Source organism: Electrophorus electricus, chromosome 11, assembly GCF_041902795.1.
Source record: "Electrophorus electricus isolate QZ-2024a chromosome 11, ASM4190279v1, whole genome shotgun sequence".
NCBI classification, from domain to species: Eukaryota; Metazoa; Chordata; class Actinopteri; order Gymnotiformes; family Gymnotidae; genus Electrophorus; species Electrophorus electricus.
In genome coordinates this window covers 7,963,562-7,984,605 of record NC_137507.1, presented here as the reverse complement: position 1 = coordinate 7,984,605, position 21,044 = coordinate 7,963,562, and the positions used below count along the sequence as shown (strand labels likewise).

The following is a 21,044-nucleotide window of genomic DNA, read 5'->3' as shown; positions in this document are numbered from 1 at the left end:
CGAGGCGCTTCGGGCGTGTTTTTTTTTTTCTTTTCTCGCTCAAACGCACGCGTTCGTGTTCGAGTGAAGCGCGCACTCAAAAAGGCGGAAGTGAGGAGCGTCCATTTCCGTCGAAGTGCCCTTCGTCCTGGACACTAGTCCACTTCGCGGCGCGAGCCGGCGAGACTTTGAGAGATGGATCACGCGCTGTACGTGGTGCAGACGGCGCCCGAGGACCGCGCAGACGCCGTGATGCACTCAGACTTCACGTACAGGTGTAAGTCCGCGTGATCCCGCGCAGTAGCCCGTGGTGTGTCCAAGCGCGCGGAGACTAGGGCTGCCTCGCCTCCTAACGCTGCGCTCCTGCTCGCATCGTCTCTCGTTAGATCGTGTGTAGTTGCGCCCAGTAGCAGAAAAATGATCACGTTGTGTCATATTTGTATTCACTGCAGGGACGGTTATACGTTTCTGTTTACATTACCATTACCCTGTTTACATTACCCTTACCCATTTTCCGACCAGATAACACTAAACAGTAAAAAGCAGATTCATAATGAAGTTAGAGAATAGTTTGTTTACTGATGGAATATATTCTGTAATCTTAATAATATCCCACAAATCACATTTCATTTACCCTAGCTGGCATGTGCAGTATTTTATTCCCATGTAAACACTAAGGAAAAATGTTGATTTATAAAGCAAAAGCCTTTTGTTCAGAACTAGAACAGTTAATTAGCTACTTACATGTAAATCCCAAAAGAAGCAGACCATGTTGTTTAACTGATCTTTTTTTTTTTTTTTTTATCAACAAACACATTACAATATGTGTTTTCTTGCATTTAAGGTATTGTCTGAAGAGTTGCCATTTGGTTGGCACTACCTTTTTAAAAGTATACATAAGAGCAAGAACATAAGTGGCTATGGCTGAATTTAAAACTAGACTATCCATTAATTTACTTCATGGAGAAAATGCATTTGTCCACGCTCATGAATGATGGGAAAACCTGCAAAACTTCTTCAGAGTGACATGTTTTATCTACTGCTGGATAAGATAGATCATGTGTACTGCCGTTTTGGTGTATGTATTCTTTTAAACTGAACACAATGCTAAATGTGTTAATACTTGATGATGGTGATGCTTTGATTCTTAACATTCCCATGTTTTGATTTCCTTAAGTGTCTGAGGCTGAACTGGTTAAGTTTGTGAGGTTACGTGCTGCTAACGATGCCCTCTTTACGGGGAAGAGAAACACTTCAGTCATTGCTTGGAGGTAATGTGATCAGTCCATACACACGCATGCACACACACACACACACACACAAACAAACACACACACACACACGCGCGCGCGCACACACACACGTGCGCGCTCTACCCTTTGCTCGGTGTGACAGGGCCATCTTGAAGGAGATGGGGATACAGAGGAGGATGTCCACAAGTCAGGCGAGAAAGAAATGGGAAAATCTCAAGAAGAAGTACAAGGTGAGTTACCATGTGTAGAACACATCTAGCTTAATATTTGTATCTTGGTGGTCACAGTTAAAAACCCGTTCACTGCAAGTGTAGCTGTGTAGGGCTTTAGTGTGGTCACCTGTTTCTTAGCTCAGTGTCTGAAAGTGTTTCTTTTATCAGGAAATGAAGAACCCTCCGCCAGGGGTCTCGGTCAACCCCACCAACTGGCAGTGGTTCTCCCTGATGGAGGACGCCATTGAAGGCAGGCTGAACAACAGCGAAGAGCTCCTGTCCACGGCGTCCCTCGGTGACGACTGTGACTACCGCCCCGACAAGCCCCGCAAGCGGACGCATGAGCCGTACCGCAGTGAGATCGAGCTCCTCGTGGAGGGCGACGACATCGCGCTGTCGGACGGAGCGTCGCAGGAGCGTGCGGACGCCGGCAGCGACCGCGACGATGTGGAGCAGGAGCGGTCGCTCCTGGAGAGGGAACGGGCCGCACTGGAGAGGGAGCGGATGGTGATGGACCGGGAACAGGCGGGGCTCGAGAGGGAGCTGGCCGCGCTGCAGCGGGAGAGAGCATCCCTGGAGAGGGAGAAGGCAGCTGTGGAGAGAGAGAGAGCCTCCGTGGAACACCAGCGAGCGCAGCTGGAGAAAGAGCGGGCAGAGATGGACCGGGAGAGGGCCAGGCTGGACCGGGACAGGGCCGCCCTGGAGAGACAGCGCCGGGGCGGCATGAGCGACGGGTCCCACGGAGACGACCAGCTGGCAGATGTGGAAATGGAACCGGCGTCTATCGAGAGGAGGCAAAAATTCCTCGACCTCTTCGAAAAGCTCATAGAGAACTTTTAAATAGTGTCGGACAATGCGGAGTTCCGTTTTTCCTCTACAGGTCCTCAGGCAGGAGATGCTGTTTGCTCTGCTGTAGCGCTATTTGGCGGAGCCAGAAGGCTGCGAGTTCGGACGTATCGGCTGCCTTGTCGTCCTGAGCACAAACAGATGTGATGTTTTAAGCATTTTGAGCGCTGTCCCGTGGAATAATCTTTCAACATTTGAGCTATCTCTCCGCTCAGCTTAAAAGATCAATGAAGACGTTAAGCCACCTGTTTTGGAGAGAGGTCTCCAAGACAACTTTATTTAATTGTGGTATTTCCATACAAAGCACACAATGCCTTGCTAGTATCTAGCCCCACCCCCTTACCCAGTGCCCTCACACAGTACAATAACTTTAAAGTGTTCATTTAAAAGGCTGTTAATCATGGTCTAAACAACATTTTAAAAAGTTATATACCAAATATTGCAGTTCATGTAAAAAAAAAAGGTTTTCAGAATATATATATTTTATATTACAATACAGACTTTACAACAAAATGTTTGTGTTATAATGCTTCTTTTATTGTTTTAGATAATCAGGTTTACCTTTCAAAAAAATCATTGACCACCAGCTTCCTTTGGTTTTGCCTAGTATGGTGAACATTTTCCAAAACGTGTTAGAATTATATGAATATTAACAACATATAATAATTTTTTTCTTTATAAAAAATATTTCATCATTATTTGGCTGGTTATCATGGCCAGTCCCAAAGAGGCAACAAGTAGAAACACTAAAGGTATTTGTATTTAGGACAGCAAGGCAGGATTTGCATTTGTTTATCATGTTTTGTGTCCGACGACTGTAGGCTTGAGCAGGAATGTCTCTGTCCATTAGAGCTCACCCTATCAAAGGTCAGCTCAGATGCACGGAAGTGTGAATTTCAGTGAGCGTTCCGGAGCTTTACCATCACGTGTAAGTGTGAACGCAAGTAATGAGTGTTTATTGCATTTGTGCATGTGTGTGAGGGGGGAAAGGAAAGAAAGAAACAAAACCAAAAAACAACATCGTGAAGAATAAGCAGCTGAATGGGGAAGTGTGTGTGTGTGTGGATATGTGTGAGAGAGAGGGTGCGTGTGTGTGTGTGTGTGTGTGTGTGTGTGTGTGTGTGTGGATATGTGAGAGAGAGGGTGCGTGTGTGTGTGTGTGTGTGTGTGTGTGTGTGTGTGGATATGTGTGAGAGAGAGGGTGCGTGTGTGTGTGTGTGTGTGTGTGGATATGTGTGAGAGAGAGGGTGCGTGTGTGTGTGTGTGTGTGTGTGTGTGTGTGGATATGTGTGAGAGAGAGGGTGCGTGTGTGTGTGTGTGTGTGGATATGTGTGAGAGAGAGGGTGCGTGTGTGTGCGCGTATGAGGGGTATGTGTGCAAACCTCTTGTATAAGACATCCATTCATATACAAGTGTTTACTCCCGCCCTCCCCCCAAAAAAGTTGGAAACACTCACAGAGGTTTTTGTGTGTGTGTGTGTGTGTGTGTGTGTGTGCTTAAATGAGGGCACCGACAGGAATACGCGGCAAACACACGTAGGCCTGTGGGCTTCTGCTGAGATTGACAGGGTTGCCGTCCAGGCGAACGTCTTCCAGGGCTGTACGGACGTAGTTCACATCGTTCAGATTGCAGAAAGTGTCCCCGTGTATCATCTGGATGTTGTTGTTCTGAGGGAAACATTGTGGGAGAACAAGTCATGATTTCTCTCCTAAATCCAGTTTTGCTGTTTACATCAGTAGGCTTGAATTCTGTATGGGTTTTTTTTTCAGTCTTAATAATAGTGCAGTAAGGTTTTGCACCGACGGGACACACATTTTTCATTCCATGTCCAGTGATGGCAGTGCGAGCTCAAGATCACTTCACAACTGTGCTGCTTCCCAAAGTAGAGCACTGTTAGGAGCTCAGAACTATTCAAAGCATTGCAAAGGAAATGAGGTGACTGTCCTCTGTGCCTAAGCAGACTCCTTTGAAACAGTTTCAGATTATATAGTGGCTTTATTTTATAAAGTTATGAAACATATCACTCCTGCAATGTCGCACTGTAGGGGTCTCCTGACTGAGAATGTTGAGCTGGCTGAGGAGTGAATACGCAGTGTCCAGTAGGTGGCAGCAGTGAGTTGGGAGTACAGGTACCTGTAGGTGCAGAGAACGCAGACTCTCAGGCAAGGGAACGGGGACATGATCGATATTGTTGTCTGTCAAGTAGAGGTAAAGCAGCCCGGTCATGTCCTAAACACAGAAGAACAAGTTTTGGAAACACAGTTTTGCCCGTGTGTTACATGTGCTCTATACATGTCAAAGATTGGATTTCAGAAGTACACAGTAAGTAGTAAACACTTTTAGGCCACCATGTGTTGTTAAAAATAATTCAATAGTGACAACATGGTGAAAATGAGATACTACAAGTCCAATATAAAGAAAGGGTCAAAGCATTTGTATGTTACATACGTTTTTCCAGGACTTCTTATATAATAAATGGTTGGTAAAATCTGGACACTGCTCAGTGTATGGAGTGTACACAAGTTTAATCTATAAGTGCAGATATACTGTGATTATGCAAATGCAGAATATCACAAAATAAACTTTTCACGAAGTCCCTTCCATATTCAATTCAGGCTGGCTTATGGTTTGTATTTCATTTGCATTCATTTGCACTCTGTGGTTCCACTGCACTGTGTGTGAAGGTGTTTGAGTTTGATTATTGGAATATCATGAAAATCAATGAATCCCTTAAGACAAAAGGCAAAAGAATGATATGCTTATCTCTTAATTAAATGCTAATTACATAATGATTACATCACCAAGTAGAAAACAAGTCAAGAAATATTCTTCAAAGTTTTTCTGACCTGACCAAAACAAATTCACTGAGAAACCTTGTGACCAATCATATTACTGGCTGTTTTCACTGAAGAGCCAATGTGATCAGTCACATGACTGTCAGTTTTGATCGAGGTGCCACATAGTCAATTATGTCTGGTAGAAAGTCAGTATTACATGACATAAACAAAACAAAAGCACTGCCCAGAGAATCGTACCCTAGAACGAACCACATATAGTGGTTTATATGTTTTTCTTATTCCATTGGGATGAATATGTATCACAGAGAACTGGATCATGGAACCTGGGTGCTGATTTGTATAGGTTGCCATCCACGTGACACCATTTCAGAGGACATAAGATTTCTTCCCTGCCAAACTGTCATAGCTTTATTATCTTTCAAAGGCAAGAGTGTTATGTTCTTTTATTTATGCGTTTCTCTACTGAAATAGGCAGCTATAAAAATTAACGGCCTTGTACATGAATCCAGGTTGAAAGGTGTGTTCCAGTGGCTACACATAAATTACTTCTATGTTCTGACCTCTTTCCATCAGGGCACTTGGTTTTCCAAAGTCCTACAGCAAATAAACTCCAACAAATAGATTTACAAATTCACAGTTATACTTACTGCCACGAGAGAGCTTGCAGGCAATAAAAAGGGATCAGGTCTAGTGAGAAAATGCCTAAGAAACTGTCTGGAGTTAAAGGTCCCCACAGGAGCTCCTCCCCCACACGCTGGTGGCTCTTTTTCTGGCCTCCTCACCTTAAAAGCTTCGTTCTGGATGCTGGTGCCGCCCAGTTTGTTATGACTGACATCCACAAGCGTCATGGTGGCTGGCAGGGCGGGTAGTTGGATCACACTGTTTTCCCGTATCACCAGCTCCTCCAACGCCGGCAAGCCGAAGAGCGCGCCATCATCGATTTTCGAGATAGCGTTGTGTGTCAGATCAATCCTCTTCAGTTTGTCTTTGTGACGGAGATCAAAAACACACAATTCAGAAAGCGAAAAGCATTTTGGAGCAAAAATAATTTAACTCAGAGTATATAATTGTAAAAGGATATATAAGAGGGTATATAACTTATTGTAAAGAGTGTTTTGTTTTGTACTACCACTGAAACCAATTATTGCGAACAACATTTCTGTCAAGTTCAGTTACATTAGAAATACTCTTGGTAAATACATACTCATGTTAGCAAAGTCGGATTTGTTGATCTTCATGATCCGGTTGTAGCGTGCGTAGAAGTGAGTGGTATCTTTGGGCAGTGGAGGCACATGCACCAGCTTCGTGTCATCGCAGTACACAGACCCGCCCAAGCAAGTACACAGAACACAGGTAGGCAAACCTGTAACCCCAACCAGCAGAGGGCATCGCAACGTGAAAAAGGCCCGCAAACGCACATGACACACACAACAGAAGAAACTTAGCAAGTGTCTTGAAAGAATAAAAACTTTAAAGTGTTTAACGGTCCATAGCAGTTAATAGAGGAAGGATTTCATTTTCTCATTTGCATAGTTTTTTGACACTTACATTACAAGACAACTCACACCAACAGGGACTGTTTAGAGCAATATAGTGGATACCAATGTACTAAATATCACAGCTTTCCCAAGATGCCATTGTCTTCTTAAGTCATTATGACCACCCCAGCTACATAGTACATGTTTTAGTTTATGGACAATTATAATTTATTCCAGGTTATATAATGTCAACCATATAGATCCTGAAAGTTCCCAGCAGACTCTCAGGCAACGGGTCAGAGGAAGCATTGAGTGAATGCCAATGTCTTCTCCACGGAACAGAAGACTGAGTCTTCGGGGACTGGAAATGCTGTATTTTCTTTCATTGTGTATGACAATATATGAAGGAAGAAGAGCTCCTATACAGAAAGGCTCGCTGGGACAGCCTTCTGCCTAGCTAATGTTATGTATCGTTTGTGCACATCTGCCATTCATGTAGATAATGTGCGTGTCCTGTACTACTTTGGTGCTTGCAGAACCTTGAAAAACAAATGAACACGCAAACAAACAAAACCACAATAGGCAAATAAGACTTATCTCTTAGAGGAATATCCCATATTTGCATAGATGGTATGTGGTGATTATTTAAAAATGCTGGCTTAGATGACCTTGCAAACTCAGCAGACTAGTATGGTACTGACCTTCTACGTCAATGTCAGTATCAGGTGGGCCAGAACCCTCTGACTCTACTGTGCTCCCAGTCCCCTCCTGGGGGGTGGTCTGGGTGGTAGGGAGCAGCTCCTCCTCTTGTTAGACACATCATTAGGGTGTTAGGGGAGGGGTTAGCACATGGTCAGACAAAGAAACGACAGTGGTGATGATGCTTAGGTGAATGTCAATAAGAACACATTTAAACAATGTCAGTCAGTTAAACAAAGTACACAGTTCCGAGAGAAAGGGACAACATCATATATCAATAGATATACGGTACAGTAAATGTGTTAGCACTGACAGAATAAAATAGAATTTTAATTCAATTTTTTCCATGGGTGACTTGATGCTAGTTGAATGAATAAAAATGATTAAAATATGTGTTCTGCTGGGCGATCAAGGTACTGACCTTCCTCTAGGTCAGGGATTAATGTGACCCCTGGTTCCCCAGATTCTGGAATCTCAGATTCCTCAGGAACCTCAGACTCCACAGGAATCTCAGGCTCCACAGGAATCCCAGACACCTCAGGAATACCAGACTCCTCAGGAACACCAGATTCCTCAGGAATCCCAGACACCTCAGGAATCCCAGACACCTCAGGAATACCAGACTCCTCGGGAATCCCAGACACCTCTGGAATACCAGACTCCTCGGGAATACCAGACTCCTCAGGAATCCCAGACACCTCTGGAATACCAGACTCCTCGGGAATCCCAGACACCTCTGGAAAACCAGACTCCTCAGGAATACCAGATACCTCGGGAATTCCAGACTCCTCAGGAGTCCCAGACACCCCAGAAACCCCAGACTCCCCAAAGGCCTCTTGGGGGATGGTGGTAGGGATCAGGTGGAGCTCCTCCTCTTGTTAAAGACAAGGCAATGCGGTAAAAGAGAGATTAATGCCCTAAAGCACAGGACAACAATCAATAGCAAAATTGCTAGCAACACTGGTTGCTGAAAATCATCTACGCTGAAACTTTGATTAAATAGCAGTAACTGTCCCCAAGGCAGGCAGAAACACTCACCCTGTAGTGGAGCAAATTCTATTCTACTCTGTGGAATACAGAGATTTTAGGCATACAGAGATCTAAAGTCATTAGTACTGACCTTTGTCTGGGATCAGTGTTATCTCTGACCCGGAAACCCCAAAGGGCACAGAACCATGGTCCCCAGAGACTCCAGAAACAAAGTCTCCAGAAACCCCAGATATTAAGTCCCCAGATACTCCTGACAAAAAGTCTCCAGAGACTGCGGAAGCAGTGTCCCCAGAGACTTCAGAAATGAAGTCCCCAGAGACTCCAGATATGATATCCACAGAAAGTCCAGAAACAAGGTCCCCAGAGACTCCAGAAACAAAGTCCCCAGATGCTCCAGAAACAAAGTCCACCCCAGAGCCTTCAGAACCATCGTCCCCAGAGGATTTGAAACCAACATCTGCAGAGCCTCCGGAACTGACATCCCCAGAACCTCCAGATCCTAGAGGCTCCCCAGAACCAGAAAGTCCAGAGCTAAAAACCTCTCTAGAAGTCTCGGAATCTCCAGAAGCCTGGGAACTGAGAATGTCACTAGAGCCCAAATCGTCTCCAGATATATGAAGGATGTCATTGGGCATCAGACGCAGCTCCTCCTCTTGTTAGAGACAAGATTAGGTGTTAAGAGAATGATTAGAACAGCATGGACAATGACCCAGAATGACAGTTAGAGGTGATGGGAGCAATGAAATGGGTGAAGCTTTATAAGTTAGCAGAATAACATTATGACTAAAATTAAAATGCAACCACATTTAACCAATCAGTGGGCCAGTTAAATGGAATAGTAGCCATATGAGAAGTGTTGGGAGGGTAATTGCAGTGGTCAAGAAGGTGCCTTTTAAGGCATGTGCTATATATGTATATGCCTCTGTGTGTGTGTGTGTGTGTGTGTGTGTGTAGTTCAGACCTCCTTGAGTGTCAGGTCCCATTAGCACCCCAGGATCTCCAGAGCCTGATGGAATGAGATTCGGCTTTCTAAGAGTCCTTTCGACTTCCTTTTCCTCTTCTCCTTCCTCTTCCTCCAGGGAGGCATTGGGCAGATGGTCATGGTCCTCATCTGGGGCCAGAGTGCCAATCTCTATCTACAGGGACAGCGAAGGTAAGTGCACTGCTCCCGTGGACATAACGAGAACTCCCGGCACGGAAAAATTTCTGGAAGAGTAGGAAATACTGCCTCCTCTCCTCTGGCATGTTTATCCTTATTAACAGATATGAATATTAATGAAATCATGCGTCATGTTACATTTAATTTCTATCAGTAAAACATGAGAGTAGTTCTGTAATAAGTAATTATTGTGAACAGCAGGTTTTAAATACCCCTATTTAAGCAAGATAAATACTACAGTATCCGTTGCATTGCTCAGGCTGAGAATGTTTAGTAAACCCCTGGAACCTCATTCACAAAATGGTTATATTCACAGATTTAGCAGTGAGTCTAAAAAAACAGTGGCAAGTGGCAAGAAAGGAGAAATTCTGAACTTGTCACAAATTGTCCTCATCAGACCAAACATGCAAACGGCTCCCTGTGTATGTTCAGTCGTTCTGTGGCTTATGAACATTAATTACGTAATCGCATGAATGCAGTGACCTGCTTTAAAGGCGTCTACAAACATGGCAAAAGAAACACAAGACCCTGTGCTGAAGGAAGACTTGGGTCAGACAGTTCCACTCCAGCAAGAATCCGTGTCCAGAGAGTCATGGAAGGTTTAATCCTGTGCATGTCTATATTACATAAAATGAAAATCATCAGAATTCAGTGGGAGCTTTTTTCATAGAGAGCCTTATTTTGCAACAACACATTTTTCATTTGAAGCCATTAGAAGGTTTAATTGCTAAATCTGTGCTGGATTTAAATTAACACAGCTGTGGTTATTTCAGTAACTGTTTGGCAAAAATTCAACAATTATGTTTTTTGGTTTGTTTTTTTTTTGGTTTGTTTTTTTGCTGTGTAGCATGACCTTTGCCCTTGTTATTGCTTTGACCATTCCTGTGAAGACAAGCTTGGACATGCCTTGGATCCTTTTCACGTCAGACAAACGTTCAAGCTCTTTCTTGGCTACAAAAGTGTCTAAAGACGTACCTTCACGACCTAATAAATCAAGCTTTATTTATACAGAACTATAAGAAAGCTACATTGCTGAATCAATGTGGTAATCTGACCCCACAGTTGAGTCTTCTGTAAATATTAGCTGGCTTATTCCACCATCAACCAGAAGGTGGCGACATGAAACCACACTGCGTTGTGGATACGTGCATAACCTCTCATAGTCAAATAGCTGATTCTATCATCAAGAGGTGAATGGTCCTTGTGGAACCAAGACATACATGGTGGCAGAAAATTCCCTATTCCCTCAATTTTTCCCTATTTTGTGACTGCGCAAAGCGAGCATTCTCAACGGCAGAAACGAATACATGACGATGGCCGAGTGTATAATCCCCGTTAGCGACCAACAAAAGGGCCACATTAAAGGTTCACAGATGAAGGTTAAGTATGCGCGCTCTTAATTATCGCTGAGAAGGGAGCGGGGGGGCACTCTAGCTTACCGACATCCAATAGGTTTATGGAGACAACAAGGACGGTCTTTGAGAAGGCACGCACAGCGCAGCTCCCCACTAAAGCCAACACGCACACGGCCGAGGGACGTGAGAAGGCTGGAGTCAGACTAAAGAAGCACCAGAACCCACACATCGGGCTAAACGATTGGACATAATCAGGAGTGTTTAAAGGTCGTTATGTCTGAAGCGTCTGGGAGAAGTTGCGGCAGAGAGCTGCATGTTGCACATGCACATGGGACGAATTCGCGGGGCAAGGTTTGCGATGGCGCACGTGCGGTACATCTTCACTGCTTGCGAGTCTGAAGAACTTTATTTTGGATCAGACGCCTCTGTTTACTGCTAAAATAAACATTACGCAATGGTTGCCAAAGGTTGGAGTTCAGAAGAATATGAACTTCATTGTTTTGAGCATCGAGGCGAGGCCGAATCACAGGGTACTAAGGGACGCGTGCGATTCGAGCTGAAATGCACGTTTCTAAGTAATATAAACCCGTTTTCCTCTTTAGAAAGCAGATTAGACAAAAGCACATTAGTCTGTCAAGCTGTGTCCAGAATACACAGCAATGGTATAGAAATGCGTTTGGCCAATGGACACAGTGCAATGAATCAGTGTTGGAGAGCAGAGGGAGAAGATTCCAGAAACACAACTCATCACCAAGAACTTTTCTCACTAAAAGCTCACTGATGCTTTCCAAAAAACACTCTTTCTTTCTTGCTTTCTCTCAAAATCACACACAAGAAGAAACACACACACACACAGATGTGCATGCTCGCACACACGTGCTCACACACACACACACACACACACACACACACACACACACACACACACACATACACACACACACACACACAGATGTGCATGCTCGCACACACGTGCTCACACACACACACACACACACACACACGTGCTCACACACATACACACACACACACACGCAGATGTGTATGCTCGCACACACATACACACATACACACACACATACACACACACACACACACACACACGCAGATGTGCATGGTCGCACACACATACACACACACACACACACACACACACACACACACACACACACACACACACACACACACATACAACAACATTCCTCCAGTCAAACCCCCCTGGCCATTCTGTTTCAGTTTTATGACTCCTTTCCATTCCAAACATCTGGGTAGTGCTTCAGCTTAGGACTTGTCCTGTGCAGTCACACATATTCTGTCTCATTTACATGAATTTACATTAGCAATCTCTTCAACTGCATATTACTGCATATTCTTCAGGAGAAGGTGACAGACACGAGGAATATTAGCTCTGCCACCCAGTCTTTCACATCAGGATTGCATTTTGGTATCTTTGTGATTAGTTTTTCATTCTACACTCGTCTGTATCAAACAGTTTTGTCTGGGGTATCTCTTTACTAAATAAAATAAACAAGGTGACTGTTTAAAGTTTCACTATATTGAATACAAACCTGCATTTTAGGCTAGAGCTGAAGAACACTGGTGGCAAGAGTCAGCGCTTCCGTAACGTTACAGTTGTGTTTTACACTTATTTTTATGAAGATTTCACTTTAAATAAGATGAGTTTGAACTGCTGCACAACTCTGGATGATTATGAAGCTAATTATGTAATTCAAAAGATAAACGATGTGCTAATTCTGTAATGCATGGATAATGTGTAAACCTGGTACAGATTGTTAAGATTTACTATGGAAAGGAGAGCAGAATATACATTTTAGAAGGTGTTGTAAAAAAAGTTACATTTTTGTTGTGATAAAAAGAGCATTAAGTTAACTTAAATAATGCTCTACTTATGTTGTACACATCACTTTTCTTCTGTGAGTTCCAGTGCAGACTTCCTTTCATTGCCAGTAATGATCATATGATCATAACATGTAATTACACTAAAATGGTGGATGTTCTCCTGTAAACCGAACCATCCCAGTTTGAACTAATGATATGTGAGTGTGCTCCAACATGCAGTAGAATTCCCTGGATCTCTCTGTTTACATGTGGATTCTGATTAAATTCAGTGTAATTTTGGTTAAGAACATAAGATGTGGGTATTTATACTTATATTTAAACTCTGACCCTCGAGTCTAAGGAGAGCTACAGGAAACCTGCATATATATATATATATATATATATATATATATATATATATATATATATATATATATATATGCAAACATCCCAGGCCATCATTTGTTGTTTATGCTTCTAGAGGCACAGGTTGGTGTGTAGTGTGACCTCTCTCGACCTTAAACACATGTTGGACTCTTGGGGAGGCTGTTTTTTAATACTGCAAACAAATTTCCTGTATCTTCTGGTCGAGACAGGGAAATAATTACATAATTATATATGGTCTTTAAACTATTGCTAAAACAACAAATCTAGTTTGTGTGTATATATATATATATATACAGAATTATTTATGTGCTTCCAACCTGAGTTCACATAAGAGAAGGTTAGAAAATGGGTATAGCATGTTTTCCAAACACTTTACCAAATATGTGGGTAAAGCATACATTTTTCAAATTCTAGACCTTGTGCAGAAAGGCGACAGTGGAATACAATGGTGTTACAACAATTTATGTACTTGTGCAATAGAACCAGCCAAGATATCCAAGTAATGTTTTGACAGATGAAGCTTAAATGGGTAAATTATGTCTGAAACAAAATGCACTCCGCAGAAAATGGCACAGGGCAGGCACATGGAACCTTCACGGCGCCATGCAGAATGCAGTGAAAGTTTCTTTCTTATTTCTGCATGTGGAGAGCTGGTAAAGAGCCAGGCTCCCATTCAATAATCACAAATCATCTGTTTAATCAAATCATCTGTCCAACAGGGCGTGGCTGTTCCATGGAACACCTCTGAGGCCAAAAGAACAGGGTGTGGCTGTTCCATGGGACACCTCAAAGGCCAAAAGAACAGGGTGTGGCTGTTCCATGGAACACCTCTGAGGCCAAAAGAACAGGGTGTGGCTGTTCCATGGGACACCTCAAAGGCCAAAAGTACAGGGTGTGGCTGTTCCATGGAACATCTCGAAGGCCAAAAGAACAAGGTGTAGCTGTTCCATGGAACACCTCTGAGGCTAAAAGAACAGGGTGTGGCTGTTCCATGAAACACCTCTGAGGCCAAAAGAACAGGGCATGGCTGTTCCATGGAACACTTCTGAGGCCAAAAGAACAGGGCGTAGCTGTTCCATGGAACACCTCAAAGGCCAGAAGAACAGGGCATGGCTGTTCCATGGAACACCTCGAAGCCCAAAAAAACAAGGTGTAGCTGTTCCATGAAACACCTCTGAGGCTAAACAGGGTGTGGCTGTTCCATGGAACACCTCTGAGGCCAACAGAACAGGGCATGGCTGTTCCATGGAACACTTCTGAGGCCAAAAGAACAGGGTGTAACTGTTCCATGAAACACCTCTGAGGCCAAAAGAACAAGGCATAGCTGTTCCATGGAACACCTCTGAGGCCAAAAGAACAAGGCGTAGCTGTTCCATGGAACACCACAAAGGCCAAAAGAACAGGATGTGACTGTTTTATGAACATCTCGAAGGCCAAAAGAACAGGGCATGGCTGTTCCATGGAACACCTCGAAGGCCAAAAGAACAGGGTGTGGCTGTTCCATGGAACATCTCGAGGCCAAAAGAACAGGGTGTGGCTGTTCCATGGAACATCTCGAAGGCCAAAAGAACAAGGTGTAGCTGTTCCATGGAACACCTCGAAGGCCAAACCTAAAAAAACTTTCCCATATAGTAAGCTTGTTCCTGCATTTTTTATTTATCTACTTGATAAATAATTTTAAATTCTGTAATGCATTTCAGTAATCTAATGCTATAAACAAATACATAAATTAGAAAATCAAAAAGACTTGATGCACCACCCAGAGCACATTGAGTCTCGCACCTTTGGTTCATCAATGGACAGCTCATCATAATATTCATAGAGATCCTTGTTTTCCAAGTCCAAGTTGTCTAGCTCCGCATCGTAGTTGTCCAGTTCTGCTTGGCGGGAATACCTTGGGGGGGAGGCCAGCACGAGCTTCAGGACCAGGAGCCCCAGAACCAACCTGCTAGTCACCATCATCATTCACCTGCCACAGCAAAAGACTTGAATGAGTGAACGTGCCCCAACACCTTTGTGTAACCTCATTTACAAACTCAATCAATGTTGATTGAAGAACAGCACTAGTGATATACAAGTGCAACAGGTATTGAGTCTAGCAGCAGTGAAAGGTGACAGAGGTTGAATGGTAGAACAAATAAACCAACTGGAAAAAAAACCTTTTTATGAGATGAAAAACACTGCAACATAAAATAGTATAAAATAAGAAAAGGGTGAAAGAAACATAAATATGAAATATGTTTCTCAAAAATCAAAAACCTGGGGTTACCATAAAAACAACTGTGTATATCAGTTAAGTAGTAGGCCCACTCCCAGCTTTGGCAAGATTATATTTCAAACCTAAATATCTGGACTATATTTAAATATGAGTTATTAAATACAGCAAAATACACCAAAACATTATTCATTGGGTGTTTAATATGTTTAAGACGACTTGATCAAATTAAACTTGCATTCAGGTTTCTGGCTGGAAGAACACATGTTGCAGGGGGTGGAGTGTTGAGTTCATTGAAAAGGTGCAGACAGCCAGCAGGGTTGTAACATGAGATCTGTGTGCTTTGCAAAGCCTGAAATTCCATCACAAGGGCTGAGCACTTACCTTTTAAACTAGTAGCCATGTTGAATTAATTCAAAGGCAGCTTTGTTGCGGTTCAAAGTTCAAAGGTCATAATTGAGAAGGAAGATGCCAGAAAAGGTTATTTTAAACCCAACGCAGACACACAAAAAAAGACCATCTTTGATAAATAATGGTAATTTTTTGGTTCTTTAAAGTGAATTCCACATGGCTACAATCTTTAATACCTTAGCGGGGAGAATATCACAGTGTGGTTTCAGTCAAATCAAAATCCCGCCTACTGTCCTTCAGTCCAATAATGTAGAGACACAGAGGAATTGTGCATATTTTTGTCACTTTATTTTAAATAATGTATATGGATTTTTAACCTTTTCCCAGTTTCCTAGGTTTTTCTTTTACCTTTTCCCCAAGCACTCCACAACTGGTATTCAGCACAAAATCTTTTAATAAACTCTTTCATTACTATTGCAGATACAGTAGAAACCAAAAAGCACAACTAATGAGGGTGTTGCCGGTCCCCTGCCTATTACTGTCATCTGAGAATAAATTGGTTATAATCCGTTTTACATTCCTGGGTTACTGTGTCAAACTAAGTCACTAAAGCACAGATGTAGTGGTTAAACAGGGACATGCCACCAAATAAAAGAACACTAACCCTGACTGTGTCCTCCATGCTAAAGCAGAACCAAGGTTAGTGCAGGTAAAAGATAAATGCAGTCTTTAAATAGGCATTTGACATTCAAAATGTCTACAAATAACTTGTCACATAATTCCAATATTCACCTAAAATCAATCTCTGTCTTAGAATCTGAAAATGCGTTTATTGATCTCAGACATCGGTAGCTGTGACAAATGCCTTCTTAGCAGGCTACTATTACATGATTGTGAGTACAGCATGGATCTTTTTTCGTATCAAATGCACTAAAGGTCAGGAGATCGTGCACACGTGAACAGCGTCTTTCATGGGCTCATGGGTTGCCATGGCAATGAGGCCTGGGGTTCATCTGAAGACCATCTGAGCTGAGAAGCCAGCAGCGAGGGAGAAGAAGGAGAGAAGAGCACTCAGAAAAGATACTACATAGATGTGGATGAGGTCAAGGTCCTCGGGGTGAGATGGAGAGAGTCGAAAGAGGGAGAGAGAGAGAGAGAGAGGGAAAGAGAGAGAGAGAGAGAGAGAGAGAGAGAGAGAGAGAGAGAGAGAGAGAGCGCTCTAACAGAGCTTCTTTATAAGCATTTATCCAAGTCCGTCTCTACACTCAGACTCCAAATTCCTCCAGGGTTTGTGAACAGCGTGCCTCTGAGTTTCTGGCTTGAGGAAGAAAGTCTCATTCAGGATCCTCTCTGTTTCTTGCTCTCTGAGACACACACACACACACACACACACACACACACGCAAACATACGTGCATGCACACACATTCACGCACACATGCACACACACATGCACACACTTCTTTTTGTGAAGGTCCTTCAGATTTGCTATTTTAGGCTTTGAAGTGCTTCATTGCTGCATTCATGACTATATATAAATCTCTCCTTGTGGGTTTGAGGTGCCATTCCATGACAGCCTTGCCCTTCTGTAATACAGAGTTAATAGTGATGGTGGAGATTGCCTTCATAGTATGTGTTTAACGCAGGACCGAGCAGAAAACACGAGTGGCCATCGTGCCTGCGTGGAGAACTTTACTCTCAGTGAAGGTTTCTGTGACCTGTGCTCTTCAGCGTCAAAACCAGCAGGGGAAATCTGAAAGAGGGACTATGCTGCATAAAGAACTGGGCATTTGTACACTTCCATCAGTGTGTGCAGTGTGCAGAGCGTGTGTGTGTGCATGTGTGTGTGTGTGTGTGTGTGTGTGTGTGTGACTGCCCCTATGTTTTCCTTGGCTCTGTGGTGAGCATTCCAAATATTCATTGATTTTACAATTTACGCTTGCCTGTGATACCAGCAATTTAAATGCTATATTTTAAACAATGTAAGTTCATCTGATATATAGTCTGTATGCCTGTCACAAATATGGCATATACGTGTTACAAGCCAAAGCATTACTGCTTGTTATTATGACTGTAATCATCTGTAAATATACATATTCTTGGCATCAGGGTCCTGGTCTGACAGGAGCATGAGCACCCAGCCAGGAACCTGCCACCCAGTTCAACGTACTAGTTCACATTAGCACTTTTCTTTCCACTCAGGAATCCACAGTGTTAAAAACAAATGGAAGACTGACAGCAGCAGGCAATCCACCATCTCACAGTGCTCCCATCAAAAATGCCCCAGGTACTAGCTGGGGCATATTAATATTACCAATATCCCAGCCAAACAGAGAGGTCAAAATGTTCAAAACAATGAAGCTACATGAATTGTTCACAATATCCCAAAGCTGCCTTGTCGACACAAACCACAAGACACAAAACAACCACTAGCTTGCTCTGATGGGACTAATAAACATGCTATCTCCATACCTGCCCTAAAAATCTGCAGTCCAGAGCTATAATGCCAGTTGCATTAGGATGACATGAGCGCATAAAGTACGTCACCTGAGCCCAGGTGAAGCCCTGTGCTCTGCTGGCCATAGTAAAACACCCTTACCTCTTTCTCCTGCTTTCCCGAATGGTCCTGTTCCTCAGCTCGGACATGCACAGGACTGGTGGGCCTGGCCAATGTGACAGCTCACTCACAGTGGCTTCGAGAAGGGGTGTGTGTGCGAGCGTGTGTGCGGGCGTTTCGTTGTGTTTCAGCGTGTGTGCGGGAACGCGTGTGAGTGTGTGCGGGCCTGCGGCAGGGCCCGGGTGTTTTACCTGCCGTGCGTGTGCGAAGGTAGGCACTGAGACCAAGCGGAGGAGAGAGACTGGTTTTGGTCACATCTGCATGAGAGGCAGCACCCAGCCCACACCATGCTCACTTACACGCACACACACACACACACAAAGGAAGAACCTGATTCTCAATCAAAACACACAGTTAGACCCCCACCAGTTACATCCCTGGCCACCATCTTTATTTCCTGTTGGGACACATAACATAATCAGAATATAGTGTGAGATATTTGTCTTCCCCTTTCCTGAGGTGCAAGCAAGGTATTTGCTGCTTTCAAGTCGTGATCCACTGGGTCTGGTGCACAATGGGCCCTCTGTGAAGTTTCTGTCAGCCCTGGACTGAGAGGAAGTGTCTGCCAGAGAAAGGTCTCCTCTCTCTCCCCCTGCTCCAGAACTCGGCACTAATCACCAATACCAAGAGCTAATCGCCAACACTAGACGCCAGCGCAAATGCACCACTCGTCCGGAACAAACAAAACTGACTACTAAGAGGTATCTTATAAGCTCTCAAATATCAAATTAATTTCATATTCTTCTACAGGCTGAAGTCTTCCGAATCGCTTGGGTCTTTAAATCACAGGGTCTCTCTTTAGGTAATCATGTTTGCGACACCAATCCTGCTTAAACTGTTGTTTTAAGACACAGAAATCCTCCACCATTCTGCATGATTATGTAATGCTTTAATTTTAACCCAAAGGCCGTTGTTTTAGTAGCATGGGTTTCCTTTACTTTAATGAATTTGAGCTGAGTTAGGGGTGCAGAGGATGGGGCAGAACTGGACAAAGCCAAGGGTGCTGCATGAATTGAGGGGCGTCTGGCTCAAACCTGGCTCAGCGAGAAGTGTTTTCAGTCTCCCTCACTGCTCCTTCTCCACAGTCTTGCGCCAGCCTTCTGGCCATCTTCTACGTTACACAGACAGAGTGGAGCAGTTAGCAGTGGGTTCCTCCACGCATGTAGAGTCCCACAGTGACGTGATGGAAAGATATGATGACGAGGCTTCCTCGTTCTTGATTAGAATAAACTTCAGCTAATATTAGTTAAATATGTAACTAAGTCAGTGCAGTATGGACTCACATGAGGATGCTAAATTGTAGATCGTTTAATCGAGTCTGAAGATTTGCATTATTACTGTAATATAATCTGACTAGTTAATAAAGTAATATTGCCATTTTGATTTGTCACATTGCTTTTTATAACAGTGTAAAAGACATCTTATTCCATTTGTGAGGTAACTGTATATTCATTTAGGTTTTTATGAATTAAGTGTTAGCGGGTTTTGCTAAAACCATGTGTAACTGGTTTGTGTTCATTTGTGGTTGTATTCATAACACTCACCCACTTAAAATGGCTTCAATTTTAAACATTTTCTTTAGCAAGATGTTGTACTGCATTAAACTTGGAATGAAATTAATGGATTACACATTTTACATTAAATATCACTGGCATGGGCTACAAAATATGACATTTGAAAATTAAAATTTCAGAAACTTGAGGGATTGAAATCAAAACTCATTCAACCCTAACCCTAATCTGGCTACCAAAGAGGTGTAACAGTGTACAAGAAAATGCACTGTAGTTATGTGAATGAACTGTAGTTATAGAAATGGATTGTAGTTATGTAAATGGACTGTAGTTATAGAAATGCCCCGTAGTTATGGGAATGGACTGTGGTTATGTGAATGGACTGTAATTAATGTATTTGGTTTGTAGTTGGTGTGAATGTTTTCACTACTGGTTACAAAAGTAAAATTCTTGGAATACTAGCTTTTAACTTTGTCAGTTCTCAAATAAATTTTTTTTTTCACAGCAGTTTATTAACAGCAAGTCCACATGTCAATTCCATATATGGGTGGATATATCACAGGGCATAAAGTGAGTTCAACAAAATATGCTGAAATGATGTAATTTAGAAATCAAACAGCTTATATATTTCTCTCTCTCTTCTTTAAAAGAGACCATAAGAATTGTGATCAGGACCAGCAACACAGTACATTAATGACTATAGGTTAGTGTATATAAATAACTAATAGACAGTGCGGTTCTCCTTGTACCAAGCTAGAAGCACTAGAAGAAGATTTAGAAGCACTAGAAGAAGATGTAGAAGCACTAAAAGAAGATGTAGAAGCACTAGAAGAAGATCTAGAAGCACTAAAAGAAGATGTAGAAGCACTAGAAGAAGATCTAGAAGCACTAGAAGTAGGTACATTGGTGTCTGAGTGCAGTCACTTCACAAACTGTTTAAAAATGTATTGTTGAACTTCTCTAACCCTATAACTCTGTTTGTCTATTTAACATATGGAAATGATGAAATTATCAGGACAGAAACTAATCAACATCACAATTACCACGATGCCGACATGTGTCGGACATGGGTATTGTAATTAATTACATTTCTGATCATTATAGTTCGAGGTGCATTGTACCATATTTATACAACTTAAGGCCTAAGAGGGCAAAAGCAGATCAGGAGAACTCAGGAGACTGGGGGTTTGATAGCAGACTAGGAGATTGGGAGTTTGATAGCAGACTAGGAAATCTTGGCAGATTGGGGGTTTGATAGTGGACCAAGAGATCTCAGGAGATTGGGAGTTTGATAGCAGACTAGGAAATCTTGGCAGATTGGCGGTTTGATAGTGGACCCTGAGATCTCAGGAGATT

At 42.9% G+C, this 21,044-nt stretch overlaps 2 protein-coding genes across 4 annotated transcripts; one reads left to right on the top strand and one right to left on the bottom strand.

Annotated features, from left to right (window-relative positions):
- The first annotated feature begins 1 nt into the window (after position 1).
- On the top strand, positions 2–2,803 carry si:dkeyp-38g8.5 (uncharacterized). 2 transcript variants are annotated; one of them, XM_027021608.3, is made up of 4 exons: positions 2–256; positions 1,157–1,250; positions 1,375–1,462; positions 1,613–2,803. In XM_027021608.3, exons 1-4 carry the CDS (start codon positions 175–177, stop codon positions 2,282–2,284), a joined length of 936 nt encoding a protein of 311 aa, XP_026877409.2. In that variant the 5' UTR covers positions 2–174; the 3' UTR covers positions 2,285–2,803. The 2 variants fall into 2 exon arrangements, with proteins under 2 accessions (XP_026877409.2, XP_081579109.1); XM_081722983.1 differs by having other exon boundaries at positions 2–1,057; positions 1,157–1,462.
- A 947-nt stretch (positions 2,804–3,750) lies between these two features.
- epyc (epiphycan) lies at positions 3,751–18,314 on the bottom strand. Of its 2 annotated transcripts, XM_081722982.1 has the most exons (10): positions 18,160–18,314; positions 14,778–14,964; positions 9,217–9,391; positions 8,386–8,907; positions 7,687–8,139; positions 7,268–7,372; positions 6,293–6,451; positions 5,871–6,073; positions 4,424–4,519; positions 3,751–3,957 (listed from the first exon to the last, which is right to left on the bottom strand). In XM_081722982.1, exons 2-10 carry the CDS (start codon positions 14,958–14,960, stop codon positions 3,787–3,789), a joined length of 2,067 nt encoding a protein of 688 aa, XP_081579108.1. In that variant the 5' UTR covers positions 14,961–14,964; positions 18,160–18,314; the 3' UTR covers positions 3,751–3,786. The 2 variants fall into 2 exon arrangements, with proteins under 2 accessions (XP_081579108.1, XP_026877402.2); XM_027021601.3 differs by lacking the exons at positions 7,268–7,372; positions 7,687–8,139; positions 8,386–8,907 and having other exon boundaries at positions 18,160–18,298.
- Positions 18,315–21,044: the final 2,730 nt, after the last annotated feature.